The sequence below is a fragment of the Chrysemys picta genome, chromosome 6 (genome assembly GCF_011386835.1).
Source record: "Chrysemys picta bellii isolate R12L10 chromosome 6, ASM1138683v2, whole genome shotgun sequence".
In the NCBI taxonomy this organism is placed as follows: domain Eukaryota; kingdom Metazoa; phylum Chordata; order Testudines; family Emydidae; genus Chrysemys; species Chrysemys picta.
Window position 1 is genome coordinate 49,716,383 of NC_088796.1, and position 20,704 is coordinate 49,737,086.

Sequence of the window (20,704 nt, forward strand, 5' to 3'; positions counted from 1 at the left end):
GCTAACAGGAGAGTTTTGAAAGGGAGTTCTCCAGGGGAGTGTGAGCAGTGGCTAGAATGCAACATTCTTTAAACTTAAAAGCCAAAAACACGCCCTTGATATAAACAAAACAACAACAAAGGAACCAGCTGCAGGAGTAAAAAGAGAATGCAGGCAGAAGTCCAGCAACAGAGTGGCGGCTACCCAGTTTATTGCACCCAATGCAGCATGTATGATTACCTGCCCTATGGGCAGGTGGCGTACGTGTGCATTCGGTGCAAGGAGCTCCTGGCCCTCAGAGACCGTGTACGGGCTTTGGAGACCAGAGTGGCTGAACTGGAGGAGCTGAGGGAGACAGAGAGGTACATAGATAAGACTTTCCAGGACACAGTAGAATGGTCCCACCCCCAGTCTGACAGCCTCTGTTCTATTGAGGAGGATGAAAGTCCCAGGGAAGGAGAGCATCTAACTGGAGCAGAGGTAAACAATGCCATAATTGGGACCCTCCTTCCAGATGATGTTGTGGTATCCTCTTGCACTTAGGATACTTCTCTGGGGGAGGGAACTCCAGCTATTAGAAAGAGACAGGCATTAGTAATGGGCGATTCGATCATTAGAAACAGATAGCTGGGTTTCCGATGACCGGGAGAACCGCATGGTGACTTGCCTGCCTGGTGCAAAGGTTGCAGATTTCTCGAGACATCTAGATAGACTTATGTGTAGTACTGGGAAGGAGCCAGTGGTCATGGTACATGTAGGTACCAGTGACATAGGGAAGGATAGGAGAGAGATCCTGGAAGCCAGATTTAGGCTGCTATGTAAGAGACTGAAATCCAGGACCTCCATGGTAGCGTTCTCTGAGATGTTCCCAGTTCCACACACAGGGCCAGTCAGACAGGCAGAACTGCAGAGTCTCAATGCGTGGATGAGATGATGGTGTAGGGGTTTAGAATTATTAGGAACTGGAGAAACTTTTGGGAAAGGGGGAGCCTATACAGGAAGGATGGGCTCCACCTAAACCAAAATGGAACCAGATTGCTGGCACTTAACATTAAAAAGGTCCGGGGGGTAGCCGTGTTAGTCTGAATCTGTAAAAAGCAACAGAGGGTCCTGTGGCACCTTAGAGACTAACAGAAGTATTGGGAGCATAAGCTTTCGTGGAAAAAGCTTATGCTCCCAATACTTCTGTTAGACTCTAAGGTGCCACAGGACCCTCTGTTGCTTATTAAAAATGTCGTAGAGCAGATTTTTAAACTAAGAGCTGGGGGAAAGCCGACAGCTGCAGAGGAGCACGAGGTTCGGAAATCCCTTAGGGGAGGATCCATTAATAGAAAAACTTTATGTCCTAGTGAGGACGAAAGGATAGAAAACGATAAAATACAGGAAGGGTCTAATCAGAAACAGCCAAATAAAAAAAAAGAGTCCCATTCAATTACATTGTGCAACGGCAGACGGCTAAAAGGAGACAAGTTTTTAAAGTGCTTATATACCAGTGCTAGAAGTCTAAATAATAAAATGGGTGAACCAGAGTGCCTCGTATTAAATGAGGATATTGATATAATAGGCATCACAGAAACTTGGCGGAATGAGGATAATCAATGGGATACAGTAATACCAGGGTACAAAATATATTGGAAGGACAAAACAGGTTGTGCTGGTGGGGGAGAGGCATTATACACCTCTACCCCGATATAACGCTGTCCTTGGGAGCCAAAAAAAATCTTACCGCGTTATAGGTGAAACCGCATTATATTGAACTTGCTTTGATCCGCCGGAGTGCGCAGCCCCGCCCCCCCCCGGAGCACTGCTTTACGGCGTTATATCAGAATTCATGTTATATCGGGTCGTGTTATATCAGGGTAGAGGTGTATGTGAAAGAAAGCATAGACTCAAATGAAGAAAAATCATAAATGAATCAAACTGTACCATAGAAATTCCATGCTCTAATAATAAGAATATAGCGGTAGGGATATATTACCAACCACCTGACCAGGATAGTGATAGTGACTATGAAATGCTCAGGGAGATTAGAGAGGCTATTAAAATAAAAAAAATAATAATGAGGGATTTCAATTATCCCCATATTGACTCAGTACATGTCACCTCAAGATGGGATGCAGAGAAAGTTTCTTGACACATTAAATGACTGCTTCTTGTAGCAGCTGGTCCTGGAACCCACCAAAGGAGAGGCAATTCTTGATTTAGTCCTAAGTGGAGCACAGGATCTGGTCCAAGAGGTGAATATAGCTGGACCACTTGGTAATAGTGACCATAATATAATTAAATTTAATATCTTTGTGGCAGGAAAAACACCACAGTGGCCCAACACTAGCATTTAATTTCAGAAAAGGGAACTACCCAAAAATGAGGAGGTTAGTTAAACAGAAATTAAAGGGTACAATGCCAAAAGTGAAATCTCTGCAAACTGCGTGGAAACTTTTTAAAGACACCGTAATAGAGACTCAACTTAAATGTATACCCCAAATTAAAAAACATAGTAAGAGAACCAAAAAAGAGCCACCATGGCTAAACAAAGTAAAAGAAGGAGCGAGAGGAAAAAAGGCATCCTTTAAAAAGTAGAAGTCAAATCCTAATGGGGAAAATAGAAAGGAGCATAAACACTGGCAAATGAAGTGTAAAAATACAATTAGGAAGAATTTGAGGAACAGTTAGTGAAAGACTCAAAAAGTAATAGCAAATTTTTTTTTTTTTTTTTTTTTTTTAAAGTACATCAGAAACAGGAATCCTGCTAAACAACCAGTGGGGCCACTGAACGATTGAGGTGCTAAAGGAGCACTCAAGGACAATAAGGCCATTGCGGAGAAACTAAATGAATTTTTTGCATCGGTCTTCATGGCTGAGGATCTGAGGGAGATTCCCAAACCCGAGCCATTCTTTTTAGGTGACAGATCTCAGGAACTGTCCCAGATTGGGGTATCAATTAGAGGAGGTTTTGGAACAAACTGATACATTAAACACCAATAAGTCACCAGGACCAGATGGCATTCATCCAAGAGTTCTGACAGAACTCGGATGTGAAACTGCAGAACTACTAAACTGTAGTCTGTATCCTATCATTTAAATCAGTTTCTGTACCAGATAACTGGAGGATAGCTAATCTAACGCCAGTTTTTAAAAAGGGCTCCAGAGGTGATCCCAGCAATTACAGGCCTGTACCGGGCAAACTGGTTGAAACTATAATAAAGAACAATATTGTCAGACATACAGATGAACATAATTTGTTGAGGAAGAGTCAACATGGTTTTAGTAAAGGGATTAGCGAGGCATGATTTCTACTAGAATTCTTTGAGGGGGTCAACAAGCATGTGGACCAAGGGGATCCAGTGGATATAGTGTACTTAGATTTTCAGAAAGCCTTTGACAAGGTCGCTCACCAAAGGCTCTTACGGAAAGTAAGCTGCCACGGGATAAGAGGGAAGGTGCTCTCATGGGTTGGTTAAAAGATAGGAAACAAAGGGTAGGTATAAATGGTCAGTTTTCAGAATGGACAGAGGTAAATAGTGGTGTCCCCCAGGGGTCTGTTCTGGGACTAGTCCTATTCAACATATTCATAAATGATCTGGAAAAAGGGGTAAACAGTGAGGTGGCAAAATTTGCAGATGATACAAAATTATTAAAGATAGTTAAGACCGTGGCAAACAGCAAGAGCTACAAAAGGATCTCTCAAAACTGGGTGACTGGGCAACAAAATGACAGATGAAATTTAATGTTGATAAATGCAAAGTAATGCACATTGGAAAGCATAATCCCACCTATACATATAAAATGATGAGGTCTAAATTAGTTGTTACCACTCTAGAAAGAGATCTTGGAGTCATTGTGGATAGTTCTCTGAAAACCTCCACTCAATGTGCAGCAGCAGTCAAAAAAGCGAACAGAATGCTGGGAATAATTAAGAAAGGGATAGATAAGAGGACAGAAAATATCATGTTGCCTCTATATAAATCCATGGTATGCCCACATCTTGCATACTGTGTTCAGATATGGCCAACCCATCTCAAAAAAGGTATATTGGAATTGGAAAAGGTTCAGAAAAGGGCAACAAAAATGTATGGAACGGCTTCCGTATGAGGAGAGATTAACAAGACTTGGACTTGGAAAAGAGACGGCTTGGAAAAGAGACGGCTAAGGGGAGATATGATTGAGGTCCATAAAATCATGACTGGTGTAGAGAAAGTAGATAAGGAAGTGTTATTTTACTACTTCTCATAACTCAAGAACTAGGGGTCACCAAATGAAATTAATAGGCAGCAGGTTTAAAACAAATAAAAGGAAGTATTTCTTCACACAACGCAGTCAACCTGTGGAACTCCTTGCCAGAGGATATTATGAAGGCCAAGACCATAACAGGGTTCAAAAAAGAACTAGATAAATTCATGGAGGATAGGTCCATCAATGGCTATTAACCAAAATAAGTAGGAATAAATCTTACCGTGTTATAGGTGAAACCTAGGTCCCTAGCCTCTGTTTGCCAGAAGCTAGGAATGAGTCACAGGGGATGGATCACTTGATGATTACCTGTTCTGTTCATTCCCTCTGGGGCTCCTGGCACTGTCCACTGTCGAAAGACAGGATACTGGACTATATGGACCTTTGGTCTGACCCAGTATGGCCATTCTTATTTTCTTATGAAACAGAAACCATTTCCTTACTTTGTCCAACAACAAAAAATTAAACTTTTTTTCTTTTTTTAAGTAGTTTATGTTTAACACAGTACTGTACTTCGCTTTTTTTTTGTCCCTGCTGTCTGATTGCATATTTCCAATTCCAAATGAGATATGTGGTTGACAAGTCACTTCATAACTCTGGTGTTCATAACTCTGAGGTTCTACTGTACATCCAACTTTCATGAAAATGCTGAGGTAAGTCATTCCACTGAAGATATCACATTTACCACCCTGAAGTTAATATATACTCATTCTAAGTTTAGGGTAGAAATAATTCAATTAGTAGACAGTTCAGCATTTACTATGTAAAAATAAAGAAGTTTGATGTAAAGAGGTACTTCTAGCTAATTTTCTTAGCCAGTTGAAAACCTGGAGACTGATTTAGTTTTGTAACTCCCTCACTATTATTTTCAGGAAATAAAACAAAGGAACAGAACCTTTACCTGGCAGCAACAGCTGAAGTCTTCTCCTGGTTATCTGCAGATGGAGGAGACGCATTTTGTTCACCACTCTCAGATCCTGAAAGCTTCTTAAGGGACTGAAGGCTTATTGGGGTTGCAAATACTTCCTGAGAGCCTACAGGGTCTTCTTTTTCTAATGACTGCCAGGATGGCATGACTTCACATTTTGCTGCTTTCTAAAAGACACGTTAAGAGTGTAAACATCTGAACTAAAACACTCAAATATATTATGCTACACAATTGAAAAAAATATACTTATAATTTAAGCAGAGAGACACAAAGTTCATTAAGATTACTATTTAACATTGTCTAAATTTTTCCCATGGCTGTCCAGTGTCCACAAATGAAGAGCCCCAATTTTTGCCCAATACTGAGACATACAGAAATTTAAATGTCTGTCAGCAATAACTGGCATGGGGCCCAACACAACAGCTTAATATTAGAGTCCTGTACTTCAGGGGAATGACCCATGTCTGCTTTAAAACTGAACTGGAGATTACTGTAGCTTATATCTTTGATATTTTATGATAGCACTTTTGTTACATAAGAACATACAAAAGGCCGTACCGGGTCAGACCAAAGGTCCATCTAGCCCAGTATCCTGTCTACCGACAGTGGCCAATGCCAGGTGCCCCAGAGGGAGTGAACCTAACAGGCAATGATCAAGTGATCTCTCTCCTGCCATCCATCTCCATCCTCTGACAGACAGAGGCTAGGGACACCATTCCTTACCCGTCCTGGCTAATAGCCATTAATGGACTTAACTACCATGAATTTATCCAGTTCTCTTTTAAACTCTGTTATAGTCCTAGCCTTCACAACCTTCTCAGGTAAGGAGTTCCACAAGTTGACTGTGCGCTGCGTGAAGAAGAACTTCCTTGTATTTGTTTTAAACCTGCTGCCTATTAATTTCATTTGATGACCCCTAGTTCTTGTGTTATGGGAATAAGTAAATAACTTTTCCTTATCCACTTTCTCCACATCACTCATGATTTTATATACCTCTATCATATCCCCCCTTAGTCTCCTCTTTTCCAAGCTGAAGAGTCCTAGCCTCTTTAATCTCTCCTCATATGGGACCCATTCCAAACCCCTAATCATTTTAGTTGCCCTTTTCTGAACCTTTTCTAGTGCCAGTATATCTTTTTTGAGATGAGGAGACCACATCTGTACGCAGTATTCGAGACGAGGGCGTACCATCGATTCATATAAGGGCAATAATATATTCTCAGTCTTATTCTCTATCCCCTTTTTAATTATTCCTAACATCCTGTTTGCTTTTTTGACCGCCTCTGCACACTGCGTGGACATTTTCAGAGAACTATCCACAATGACTCCAAGATCTTTTTCCTGACTTGTTGTAGCTAAATTAGCCCCCATCATATTGTATGTATAGTTGGGGTTATTTTTTCCAATGTGCATTACTTTACATTTATCCACATTAAATTTCATTTGCCATTTTGTTGCCCAATCACTTAGTTTTGTGAGATCTTTTTGAAGTTCTTCACAGTCTGCTTTGGACTTAACTATCTTTAGCAGTTTAGTATCATCTGCAAACTTTGCCACCTCATCGTTTACCCCTTTCTCCAGATCATTTATGAATAAGTTGAATAGAATCGGTCCGAGGACTGACCCTTGGGGAACACCACTAGTTACCCGTCTCCATTCTGAGACTTTACCATTAATTCCTACCCTTTGTTCCCTGTCTTTTAACCAGTTCTCTATCCATGAAAGGACCTTCCTTTTTATCCCATGGCAGCTTAATTTACATAAGAGCCTTTGGTGAGGGACCTTGTCAAAGGCTTTCTGGAAATCTAAGTACACTATGTCCACTGGATCCCCCTTGTCCACATGTTTGTTGACCCCTTGAAAGAATTCGAATAGATTAGTAAGACACGATTTCCCTTTATAGAAACCATGTTGACTATTGCTCAACAGTTTATGTTTTTCTATGTGTCGGACAATTTTATTCTTAACTATTGTTTCGACTAATTTGCCCGGTACAGACGTTAGACTTACCGGTCTGTAATTGCCGGGATCACCTGTAGAGCCCTTTTTAAATATTGGCGTTACATTAGCTAACTTCCAGTCATTGGGTACAGAAGCCGATTTAAAGAACAAGTTACAAACCTTAGTTAACAGTTCCGCAACTTCACATTTGAGTTCTTTCAGAACTCTTGGGTGAATGCCATCTGGTCCCGGTGACTTGTTAATGTTAAGTTTATCAATTAATTCCAAAACCTCCTCTCGTGACACTTCAATCCGTGACAGTTCCTCAGATCTGTCATCTACAAAAGCCAGCTCAGGTTTGGGAATCTCCCTAACATCCTCAGCCGTGAAGACTGAAGCAAAGAATCCATTTAGTTTCTCCGCAATGACTTTATCGTCTTTTAGCGCTCCTTTTGTATCTCGATCATCAAGGGGCCCCACTGGTTGTTTAGCAGGCTTCCTGCTTCTGATGTACTTAAAAAACATTTTGTTATTACCTTTGGAGTTTTTGGCTAGCTGTTCTTCAAACTCCTCTTTGGATTTTCTTATTACATTCTTGCACTTAATTTGGCAGCGTTTAAGCTCCTTTCTATTTGCCTCACTAGGATTTGACTTCCACTTTTTAAAGGAAGTCTTTTTATCTCTCACTGCTTCTTTTACATGGTTGTTAAGCCACGGTGGCTCTTTTTAAGTTATTTTACTGTGTTTCTTAATTTGGGGTAAACATTGAAGTTGGGCCTCTATTATGGTGTCTTTAAAAAGCACCCATGCAGCTTGCAGGGATTTCACTTTAGTCACTGTACCTTTTAACTTCTGTTTAACTAACCCCCTCATTTTTGCATAGTTCCCCCTTTTGAAATTAAATGCCACAGTGTTGGGCTGTTGAGATGTTCTTCCCACCACAGGGATGTTGAACGCTATTGTTTCTGAGCTGAGTGGACTTCTGAGCAGAAGGAATGGCAAGAATGAAGACAGATACCTGGACTGCTAATGATGGAAAATAACTGACTATTTGAACTATTACTCTGCCATGGTAGGCTTGTTCTTCACAGTACATTTTCATACAGCACTAAATGGAAATTTTTATTTTTTTAAGCTTTTACAGGTTTCCTGGTTCAACAAGGATAAACTTCTATGTAAAAATTCTGCCAATGTTTTTCCTCAGTTGCACATACAATAATACACATAAATGCAGCTTTCTAAAGACACCCCCAAAGTCTTAGCTCTAATTTAAAAAATCCAAACTTACATCTAGGTCAGGAAGCATGCTGCATTTACTGTCACACTGTATCAAACTGTTGTCTTTTTCAGTGCTGTCCTCTGACACATCTTTATCCACCCCTGGCACTTCCCCTCCTCCAGCTTCCTTTCCTAAATTTGATTTTGGCCTCTGAAATTGATTCCTCAACAGATGTGTTGTCTGAACAGCCACTTCTTTTTCTTGCTGAGAACTGGCGTCTCTGTTAGACCAAAGAAAATATGTAAAGAAGCAATACAGGCGACAACCATATAGCCTAGGTCCCACACATGGTAAAGCACTCAACAGTGCAACTGAAACTAACACATGACCCTCTATAAAACAGGCATTCCTCAATATAGTAGCTAAGCATGCAATCCCCAGCTTCCAATTACTTAGGTTGTTGCCAAAGGTTAATAGGGATATGAGAAGGAAGCAAGCACATGACAAAACTATAAAATAATGGGTGGGCAAGTAAAGAGGTGACATCATCATAGGACCTAATCACATCAGCCATACCATCAGGGGCTCGTTCACCTGCACATCTACCAATGTGATATATATGCCACCATGTGCCAGCAATGCCCCTCTGCCATGTACATTGGCCAAACCGGACAGTCTCTACGCAAAAGAATTGATGGACACAAATCTGACATCAGGAATCATAATACTCAAAAACCAGTGGGAGAACACTTTAACCTGTCTGGCCATTCAATGACAGACCTGCTGGTGGCTATCTTACAACAGAAAAACTTCAAAAACAGACTCCAATGAGAGACTACTGAGCTGGAATTGATATGCAAACTAGATACAATCAACTCAGGATTGAATAAGGACTGGGAATGGCTGAGCCATTACAAACATTGAATCTATCTCCCCTTGTAAGTATTCTCACACTTCTTATCAAACTGTCTGTACTGGGCTAGCTTGATTATCACTTCAAAAAAAAATTTCTCTCTTACTTAATTGGCCTCTCAGAGTTGGTAAGACAATTCCCACATGTTCATGCTTTCTGTATGTGTGTATATGTATCTCCTCAATATATGTTCCACTCTATATGCATCCGAAGAAGTGGGCAGTAGCCCACGAAAGCTTATGCTCTAATAAATTTGTTAGTCTCTAAGGTGCCACAAGTACTCCTGTTCTTTTTGTGGATACAGACTAACACGGCTGCTACTCTGAAACTTGCTAAAAGCAGCAACTTTTGGATTAATACAGCCCTGAGTCTTATTTTATGAGGAATGTATCATTCACTACAAGTTTAACTGTCTCACAGTATCTAAAACCTCATATAAGATCTAAACCCAATTTTCAAAATGTGGCACCTCAATCTTAAAAACAAGTTCAAATTCCATGTTTTAAAAGTTCAAATGAGTACTTAAGTATTCATAAGTAAGAACTGTTTTGAAGTCTACACCTACAGGTTCCGGGCATCCTATAAAAATCTTTAAGTTTGAAAATTGGACTCACAATCCAAGATCCTTTTTTATAGCATTTACACTTTAAAAGGAATTTTTAGGCTTTAAAAAGAAATAAAATGTATAAAAGGGGAACTAGTTATTAGCTATCTTGTCTGAAATCCTACTGCTTTCAGGTTTACTTTTAAAAATCCAACATTAAAGTGATCTGTTAGATATGCTCGGTTAAAAATCAGTTTAATGTTTACTTTGATGATGCTAAATGCGAGTGCTGAATTTGAAGATTAATGTGTTAGTTCTGTGGAGACACCCAATGCTTCTGCATTTTCCCTTTCCTTCACTTAAACTTACCCTGTACCAAAATCTGAACCATCTTCCAAATCATCCACAGAAAATGACTCCTTTTCTTGTTCACAACTCTCAGATCCCAAGAATTTCTCTTGGGAACGCTGTTTTACATGCACTGAGACCACCTTCTCAGCTCCTGAGGTGGCTTCTTTTTCTGATATCTCAGAACACAGCAGGATGTCTTCATTACCTGTTGCATCCTAAAAGGAACAACAATTTCACTCATTAAAAAGATTTGAAAAAGCTTTTCTTTGTAGGAAGGAAAGTAATGAAAAATAACATACATTTTGCAAAAGCAATTTAACATTTAACATACCCTTAAACAAGCCTCCCCTCACTCAGAGACACAACAAATACTATCACTAAGTATTTGTAAAATAAAGACAACTATTTAAGATTCCAAACCCTTAATATTTGTTTAGATTTAAAATATTACAAATCGTCTTTCATGTCTCTGAAAGAGAGGAGTTTGGATTCTGTATTTCCCAGTTTATAGCTGTTATCACAGACAAAGTAAGGAATGCAACTCGCGGCACTTTAGATTCTTGGGATGTAATCTACTGCTCCGATAGAACACAGAATCTCCAAGTCCTTGAATTCAGATCCTAACAAGTTTCAGGTCACCTTTAAAAAGGCAAGGTGGCTACAAGCTACCACAAGAATTATGCCCATGCAGCTGCAAAGAAGTGTTAGAGCTCAGATGAAAGAAACTTACCCCTGTGGTGAGGAGTGCACCACTTTTGTTTTCACAATGTATCAAACTCTTCACTGCTTCTCCAACTTCCATTTTTTCATCTTCTACATCTTTTTTTGTTGCTGATACTTCTTGCCTTCCAGCTGCCCTTCCTACATTTGGTTTTGGCCTCTGCATTCGAGCCCTCATTAGTGGTGCTGGTTTAAGTACACTCTGTTTGCCACCTTCTTGTAAACAGGATATTTCTTTAGACCTGAAAAGGCACACATTCAAAATAACAATGTCCCAGATTTCTGAAAGCTAAAGGGGGGCCTTCAAATCTAATAGCAAACTGTTCTTCAGTTTGTTAACAACCACGGGCACACAGACACATTATTTATTGCAAATTTAATGAAAGTTAAAATTATATACTCTAGACTAAAACGACATTTGACCCTAGTAAAATTTAAGTTGGAAATGTTCAATTGCAAACATTTTTATAGAATGCATGGATAAACTCCATCCTCTGCCCTGCCATTATGAGAGAGTTACATATTTTTAGCCAGCAATAAGCCTTCTTACATCCTTACTCCAAGCACATGATTACATTAGTATAATAAGATTGATGCATAGTTTTACAGAGAGCATAAAATTTTAAAAAGCAACTAAAGTGTATAATTATCATCATTATATACCCTAGACAGATTTTCACTTCTCTGACGGAAAGTTTGAATATTTCTTCCTGCTACAATTTATTTATTCACCTTCCCATCTCTTCAAGTCTCCATATCCTTTATTGAGTCTTAAGAATTTGTTTCATTTTTTTACTACTTTACATTCTTCTACAACATACACCACCACACAGGAGACACATTACACACATCATGATTCTGGTTGAGGAAGAACAGTGCAAGAAACTATGTTTAAAAAAAAAAAAAAAAAAAAACAGAATAACCTGCCCGCACTATAGGAAATTTCTTCCCAGCCCTAGACAGTTTGCAGTTAGCTTGTGCCTTGAAACATGAGGAGTTATGCCAGATAATATGTTACTTTAAGTGTGAATTTTCTTACCCTTGTAAATGTCAAATCCTGTTATTTTCTGTCATATAAAAATATAAGAAATCCATGATTGTAACTTGCTTTACACTTAGCAATTCAATTTGTTTTCTTTGAAGGGACTAGCTTTTCCTTTAACTGTTTGGCATTTATCTTATCTGCACCTTGTAAACAGTCCACGAAATTTCATCTGAATAGCAGTGACACTGTCTGTTCCACTTATAAAAATGCAAGTTGGAAAAGACTGCCAAAAATATAACTTAAGAGTAAAAGCTTTTATATTCACCATTCTCTGCAACACTATCAGAAAGGAGAAGGCAGGGAAAGAGCTGAAAATAGCAGGATACGTCTCCCTGCTCTGTACAAACTTACTGAGATTCAGTCTCTGAGATCCTCCCATCTTTTTCTGTAGTTTCCCCTCTGGTACTGTCAGGTGTGTTACCTTGGTCAGTACTCTGCTGAAGAGTAGAAAATTAAAATGAAGAAATTTAAACTTCGTCATAGCTATATAAAAGATGTAATAAACAATCGTGTTAGAACTGATAATAGCTGAGCCTAAAAGATACCAGGTTTGTAGGTTAAGGTATGGATATGTCCTACACAGCAGAGGACCTTAGAGATGTCTTCATATCAGTCACAGAAGACATCTTGAGGCCACTGCACTGTGAAAGCTAATGGGAACTATGTCCAACAGGCCAACATCTACCCTTTTAGATGGTATGCTCTTTGGAGCAGGGACCGTCACTTACTGTAAGTTTGTACAGTGCCTAGCACAATCAAGCTCGCAACCTGATTTTGGCCTCCAGGTTCTACCACAATATAAGCGATAAACGTAGAACAAAAATCCATTACACGGCTTGTTGACTGAGACTTCTGGTTACACTCAGCAACAAAAGGACAAACAACAACATGATTAGGTATAGAGGCTTATTTTTCTAGCCACTTGACAAAATACAAATGTTTATCATTTCCAGTTAGTTTTATTCTGTTAAATACCTTTTCAATTGCTCCCTCAGGCTCTTGAGGAGTTTTGTTCTTTCCTTCACCTTGGACAGGAGCTTCTTTTTTCCCAGATGCTCCTACTACATTAGGTTTAAATCGCTGCCGACGCCCTCTCATTGCTGCTTTTTCAGTAACAGCTTTTTCTCTAAACAAGAAAAAAAGTATGGCATTCAGAATCAGCATTTGTGCCATCAAGCCTATTAATGTCATCTCAGACATAAGAAAGATGATTTTCAATGACCTGCACAATTTTCTCTATTAAAAAAGGATCTTAAATACAGATCCTTTGGGGTATTGGTTTTTTTGCATCTGTTTGTACATTTCTTTGACGTGCAGAAGCTGCTTTTATCTGAAACACTATAGAAAATCCTATGATCCACTTGTTGAAATATTTATAGTCAGTCTTTTGGCCCCTTCCACTAGCATTAGGTCTTCCAAACTCTGTAACAGAGTTATGTGGCTTACTCTCTATAGTTCCTGCTCCAATCTTCAGAAGCTAGGCATCAAGCTGTGGAATGTGGGGAAGAATCAAAGTATATACCTTTATGAAAGTCTATTTTTAATCCCTGTGTAGTTTCAACTCCTCCTCCCTGGACATCTTATCACTGAATTCCTCTCCCCTTCCCCCCAGTAAGGTTCAAATCATCATTGATAAAACTTCTGAATTAAAAAGAATGGTTTGGTATTGTATGAAGTCTGGCTCTCTTCAGCCTCCCAGGAGAGGAGTGCAACACTTCCATGATATTGTCATTCCATATTGTCCTAGGAAATCTAGAAGCCAAGTTAAGGATTCACACTTGTCTCCTCAGTTTGCACTTCCATCATAGTTCATCAGACCAGCCTATGGAAGGACTACAACAGACCATTGTATGCAATAAACTAGAAGACACTGCAGTAAACAGTTAAGAGTTAAAGCAAAGACGATATGATAAACTGATCTCTGAATACTCACTGGGATTCAGTCTCTAAGGCTTTGATTTCTCTTCCTGTGGTTTCATCTCTGGTGATTTCAGCTGTGTTACCTTCACCAGCTTCCATGGTACACTGAATTAAAATAAAAAAATATATTTGTTTTTTTATATAGAGGACAGAGAGATGAGAGATAGAGCATTTGAGTCAAATTTGATTTGCAAAGTCAGTGGTCAGATGGGGTATAATGCAGCTACATTCCCACTGTATACCCCAGAAGTATCCTGCTTCGTTAACAGAAACCAAAGCACCAACTAAACATGTCAGATCCTGGCCAGCATGGACTTTCAAGTGATCTCAGAGATCTTAACCATGATCAAGAAGCTTTGGTCATTGTCCCATCCCTGAAAATCCTTCAGCTAAATGCTGAAGGTCTCATGTGCTGAATGTTCTATTCTCCAGTCCCTAGCCTCCAAACATAAATGGACGTAATCTGTCTTCAGGAGACACATCAACTCACTTTCTGCCAGCTGCCTTAACACCACAGGTTATGACCTCGTGAGTTACCCTTTGCATAGCAAATGGGGCCACGCTACCTATGTTAGAGCAGATCTTGCTGGCATGGAACCACTCCAATCTAATTCAGACCTCTGATGTTGAGAGAGTATCATTTCAGAATGGCAAAAGGGTACATGCACGCTAACCAACCCTGCCCTCCCCCAAATATTATTCCTAAGCTCCCACAGCCTGACAGGTTTTAAAAGCCAACACAATACCTGGAGATATAGAGTCAGATCAAAATGGAGTCGACCTTTCGGACTGGGTTTCAGTCTATGGTGTTCACCTCATCCATAATCCAAACAGAGTACTTTTCATTCTCCCAGATGGAAGCAAGACTACTCCCCTGACCTCACCTGGATCACCAGCACAAGCCATCACCTACTTTAAGCTATAAGCAGCATAATGAAAAACTTCCCACATAGTCAGCATAGTCTGATTTTTACCAAAGTTGAAGTAACCATACCTGTCGTAAGTATCAATATTAACCCTTGCTGAAACGATCAGAAAGCAACCTGGCCCAGCTTCACACAATTCACAAAGCTTGTATCCCACACAACATCTCTACTGAAGCAACTTACATGCAGTAAATTCCAAGAGGTTGTTGTAAGGCCCTACATGAACTGCAGGATGATCTTCAAACAATTGCAGCTGAGCTGCATGGAAAATCGTAGAAGAAAAATAATAATGGACCTTTATTAATAGTGGTAATTTGGAAAAAGCAAGAGTAGACCTATTTGTTTAAAAAAATTGCTGGAACAATATAAACACTCAAGTATTGTGTTATGCCTGCTCATTTTTTTTGATAGCCAGACATTTTGCTACAACTATATTACATTCATTTAAAAAAAAAAAAAAAAAGGGAACTGGTACAATATAAAATTCAGAAGAGAAAGTCTTAAACACAACTGCTATAGAAATCAAGTCCAGTCACGTTAGCTTTTTACAGCCATTGAATGTTAGTACAATACTAACTGCATACTTAAAATGTATGCAAAATTGTAGACTGTGCAAAGTAAGCTAATTAAAATCAAAATTGTGATGGAGGCCTAATATTGCAGGATCCGCAATTTTAGCAATATCGCAAATGAAGTACGGCCTGAGTTATAAGACCTATATTCCCTGCCTAGATGAGGAGTTTGCAGAACTCCTCAAGCAACGTGAAGACGTGGCAATCCAGACATCACCACACATCTTTTAGACAGCTTGAACACTTCTATAAGAGCAAGATGGGAGCAATCTACCATGGAACTAAACATATCAAGAGACAACAGCAAAGCCTGGGCACTAATCAGAAAACTTGGTGCTGCTCAGAAGCCTCCAGCACAATGCCATTGTTCAGTCTCTCCATATAGTATTGTTATCCCCCAGACAAATTCCGCAGAAGTGGATGAAGGACAGAAAGTTTGAAGGAGAGATAAAGAACAAATGGTGCAATACAAAGAGGGTATATCTGATACTGAAAAGATTTCCAGCCTTTCACCACAGATGAAATAGAATGGGCAATCAAAACACTGAAAACAGGTAAAGCCTGTGGCTTTGATAACAACTCCACCAAGTTGCTGAAGAATAAGGGAAAACTAGCAGACAATGGCTACCCATGTTTCTAACTCACGTCACCCACAAGAATAAAATACCCAAGATCTAGCAGAGAGCAAAAGTAATAGCCCTGTCAAAACCTGAAAATGCCCAGTGACTTGCAAAATTACTACTTCCCCATCGCTTTACTAAGTTGTATGTACAAATTACTTGACAGAACCTTCCCAATCACTGCATTTTAGATTCACACTAATCTGTCTGGCAGTAAAGAACCAGGATTTCAGTCACACAGAAGAAGTCCCGAATGCTAATATGAAAGATATGGCTCACTATTGTAAAAGATGGAGACTTAAACCTATCACCAAAAAAGACAGCGTCCAGTTGCTTTCCTCTATACCAGACAAAGGCCAACAAACAGCTCAATATCTTCCCGAATGGACACAGGCTGGACAATGACCCAAAGCCAGTGTATCTGGGTGTCACACTGGACCACATCTTGATTTCCCAGGAATGCCTTACTAAGATGTTGCTGAAAATAAAAACAGCCAACAACGATATCAGCAAATTAGCTGGTTCTACCTTGGGAGCTAACGTACAAACACAAACTCTGGGCTTCGCCTTATGCTATTTTGTAGCAGAGTATTACTCTCCAGTAAGCTCTTTTCATATAGGACTAACAGACACTCAGCTACATGAAACCATGCATATAATAGGTACCATTAACCAACTAACCTGGCCTGGCTGCCGGTTTTGTCCAATATCAACCCTCCTGACATTATGTGACAAGTCACCTTGCAGAATCTGCTCTTTAAGGTGCAAGACATGTCACATCTACCCCTATTTAAAAATGTGTTTAATCTACCGAGCCATCATCTCAGTTCAAGTCACCGCTTTGGGACAATTCCGCTAAGGAACCTCAATTTCACCTCCAGGTGCCAAGAACAAGCTTCAAACATAGCCTATCTTGTGAGAGATCCACTAAGTCCATCCCCTGGTTTTGACATTCCATGCCCTCTTTGGATAAAGCTCAACTGCTTCAGATGTGAAGTAATCAGATATGCTGCTAATCACTAAAACCAACACGCTTGACTTGATCATCTATGTATAAGCAATTGCTATACAAGTAGTCAGATGAGCCACAGAATAGGTCACCAAGGTTTAGGAGATCAACTTTTACAAGTGGATATAACACAAAATTGTTAGCATTTGCAATTAACATTGCTGCTCCCCACCATTTTTTCAGCCCCTTCTGTAGGCTCTGAAGAAGAAATCTTGACCTCAGATTTCTCTTGGACTGTTGCTTCTGTCTTTCCAGATGCCCTTGCTAAGTTGGGTTTAGGTCTCTGCAGGCGTCCTCTCACGGATGGCTTTCCAGCAGCAGCTTTTTCAGTTTCCCTTAAGATACAAAAACAATAGCTTATAATATTCACAGCAAAGAAATTCAGTACTTTATATGATCAAATATATCCTCCAAAAACATGTTATCTACATATTACATACAATAAAACAGTAACTGACAGAAATCATTACTGTGTTCTATGCCATTTGTGGGTATGCTTTATTTCTTGAAAGTACAGAATCTTTTGTAAGTGTGTAAGGACATTCTTCATAAGTTTACTAGTTTTCAGCACTGTATGGGGCCACACCTCCAAAGAGAATATTAGAAAATGTAACAGTTCCAGGGTGGATAAAAAAATATTTTTTTTGAAAAGTAAAAAATTATTTTTATGGTTATTTGAATTATAATAAGTTTTCTTTTTAAAAATAAACCTATTTAAAATGAAATCGGAATTTAACACAAAATATGTTAAGGCCTAAACTGATAATCTCTTAAAACATTTAAGTAAAAAATATGCTGAATCCATGAACCTCTATTAAAAACTCAGAATTAAAGGCTGCTTTCCTATATAAAGAAAGAATCAGGTGGAAAACATTTAACTTTTGAGGTCAAGCTTTATAAATATAGCACAATAGGTCAGCCTAAGTAATTTAGGAGACTCTCTCATTTTCAGGAGACTTAGACAAGACTTTCACTTAAGCATATTTGAAAATTTTCTCAGGCTGACCTGAAATAATCAGTTTAATTGACTACAGTTAATTCCTCTATTCCTTTAATAAATACTTTAGTTGTAAATTTGAAACATGTTTTGGATACATAAACTTCTCTTATCAAAGCATTTAAGGTTGCGCTGTTTAATAAAAATAAGTTTTGTATACTGTTGTGTGTTTGATTAAATTCCAGTTACAATCCTAATGCAGCTTGACACAAAACATGAAAAAGGCAGTAGTCCTAGGGCTTGTCTATACTTACACGCTGGTTCGGCGGCAGGCAATCGAACTTCTGGGTTCAATTTATCGCATCTTGTCTGGACGCGATAAATCGAACCCAGAAGTGCTCCCCGTCGACTCCGGTAATCCTGCTCGGCGCGAGGAGTACACGGAGTCGACAGGGGAGCCTGCCTGCCGCATCTGGACCGTGGTAAGTTCGAACAAAGGTACGTCGACTTCAGCTACGTTATTCACAAAGCTGAAGTTGCGTACCTTAGTTCGAATTGGGGGGTTAGTGTAGATCAGGCCCTAGGTTGGAGACAGCAGAAGGAAGTTAGTATGCTGTAGTATGGCATAATGATCAGAAGATCTGAATAGTACACTACTACATACTAGATTAATTCAATCCCCACCCCTTACTCATTCAGCGCTATTATCCTGACAATGAACCCCCAAGATCTTGGTATACTAAGGGCTCGTCTATACTACCCGGAGGATCAGCGGGCAGCAATCGCTCCACCAGGGGTCGATTTATCACGTCTAGTATAGACGCGATAAATCAACCACCAAGCGCACTCCCGTCGACTCCGGTACTCCACCGGAGCGAGAGGCGCAGGTGGAGTAGACGGGAGAGCAACTCACCGCAGTGAAGACACCACGGTGAGTAGATCTAAGTACGTCGACTTCAGTCACGTAGCTGAAGTTGTGTGACTTAGATCGATTCCCCCCCACACACACACCCCTCACGTAGACCAGGCCTAAGTTGCACAAGCCGTAACTCTCATTAAAACCAAAATAACTTACTTGTCCCTATGCAACATTTTGAAGTTTACTATAAGCACCATTCTTTGGCAACAGAAACTTAGTTCTATTTGAAGTATTTTTAAAATAAAGAGGAACAAAAGACCACCTGCTATGCCATGTGAACAGATTTTATAACACACATACCTACCCCACCCCCAAATTAGAGAAACATAGATTTAACTCCCAGTAGAATATTACTGCTAGGCAGAATAACTACTCACATTGTTTCAGATTTAGAATCATGGCTTTTTCCTGCTGTACTTTCCTTTTCATCTGGTTTATATAAATCACATACTTCATTGTTCTATGTGGAAACAAAGTAATATTTAGAATTCCTGATTCCTGCAATAGTGAAGAAACTCTTGCTACAAGACAGTTAAATATTGGTGTCAAATGAAAGTGAAAACAAGGCTTCTCTTTCATCTTTCAGTTAAATCGAGTGAGTGAGATTCTAGTACCAATTTTAACTATGTTGGCTGTAGGCTTTAAATAATCTTTCCACCAGAGATCACGAGGCATTATTGCAAAAAGCAAGAATGATAAAGGGAATTATTCTTGATCAACAGATATAGCAAAATATAAAATCTACCTATTATATAAGAACAAAAGCATTTCTGCTACATAAAATTATTTTTCTCCTTTTATCTACAGTTGTTTCATCACATAAATATCCTCAAAGGGGTGTATTTCCTATACTGAATGGTTTGGCATTTTCAGATTGCAAAGGAGATTCATTATGCATCAAATTAAATTCACTTAACCACAGCACATGTAATCTACAACGTAAAAACATTACTGATCGTAACATAAGCATTCTGATTGTGATGACTTGAGACTCCAGGCTTTTCTTAAGGCTGTCCTTCCTGTTACAATAGCAATATATTGTCATAGCTAGTTGGCCTGAAAACCAGGGCCGGCTCCAGGAACCAGCCCTCCAAGCATGTGCTTGGGGCGGCACCTAGAGGGGGGCGGCGCTCACCCGGGGAGAGCAGGGCCGCGGCCGGGCTTGGCGCCCTCCCCTGCTGCGCTCCCCGCCAGGGGGCGGGGGGCCGTGGGAGGCTTTTTTGTCTGGGGCGGCAAAAAAGCCAGAGCCAGCCCTGCTGAAAACATATCTGTTTAGTTCTGGTTTGTAGGCAGGACTGAGGCACATTACAGAGTCTAGGCTATTCTGTCCACTTCAATTCTTCTGAGGCAGAAGAGTGTTGTATTTCTTCCTACTCAAGGAATTCAAGGTGCTTCACAAAGATTAGAATTAGCCAACCTCCCAGTAAAAATGGGGAAGTTTACTTATTTTTTAAATATAAATGAATGGTGAAATTGAGGGTCAAGAGTTTAAGCGACTTCCCCAAGGTAGCATAGGAAGTATCTCCTGACCCCTCCCAGGCTTCAGCCACAAGACCATTATTTGTCTTAGAAAGATTAAAATATTAAAGGACTCCTTCAGACAGGCATTACTAGTTATTCTAGCAAGCACATGGTACCAAGTCCCTGCAGGACTGGGCTCCAAGACAACGGAAAACATTGAATTTTAATAGTGGAATTTTCTCCTTCATAGTCTTTGTTTTGGAAAGCTAATGAACAGTTTAAACAGCACCTCTAAATTTTTGCACTATGAGATAAACCCAATCCGAACATGATATTCCTTGAATCACTTTGGTCTACTAAAATAAAACCAATAAAAATAATTTATCCCACTGACTGGCAACTTATTTAACTTCTGGTGATATTTCCAGGTTTAATGACTTTGTGTGCTGAGCTGTATATGAGTATGTTAT

General features: G+C 39.6%; 1 protein-coding gene across 8 annotated transcripts in view; it reads right to left on the bottom strand.

Moving 5' to 3' along the window:
* The window catches only part of BDP1 (B double prime 1, subunit of RNA polymerase III transcription initiation factor IIIB), an 82,896-nt gene that overhangs the window by 39,134 nt on the left and 23,058 nt on the right, over positions 1–20,704 (bottom strand). For 6 of the 8 annotated variants that reach the window (XM_065599113.1, XM_065599110.1, XM_065599115.1 and 3 more), the window contains 9 exons: positions 19,151–19,233; positions 17,090–17,252; positions 13,804–13,895; positions 12,846–12,996; positions 12,222–12,307; positions 10,836–11,067; positions 10,124–10,320; positions 8,367–8,577; positions 5,111–5,304 (listed from right to left, as the gene is read on the bottom strand). In XM_065599113.1, coding sequence (XP_065455185.1) covers positions 5,111–5,304; positions 8,367–8,577; positions 10,124–10,320; positions 10,836–11,067; positions 12,222–12,307; positions 12,846–12,996; positions 13,804–13,895; positions 17,090–17,252; positions 19,151–19,233 — 1,409 coding nt within the window. The remainder of the gene's footprint in view (positions 1–5,110; positions 5,305–8,366; positions 8,578–10,123; positions 10,321–10,835; positions 11,068–12,221; positions 12,308–12,845; positions 12,997–13,803; positions 13,896–17,089; positions 17,253–19,150; positions 19,234–20,704) is intronic. The other 2 variants (XM_065599111.1, XM_065599109.1) reach the window with 1 other exon arrangement.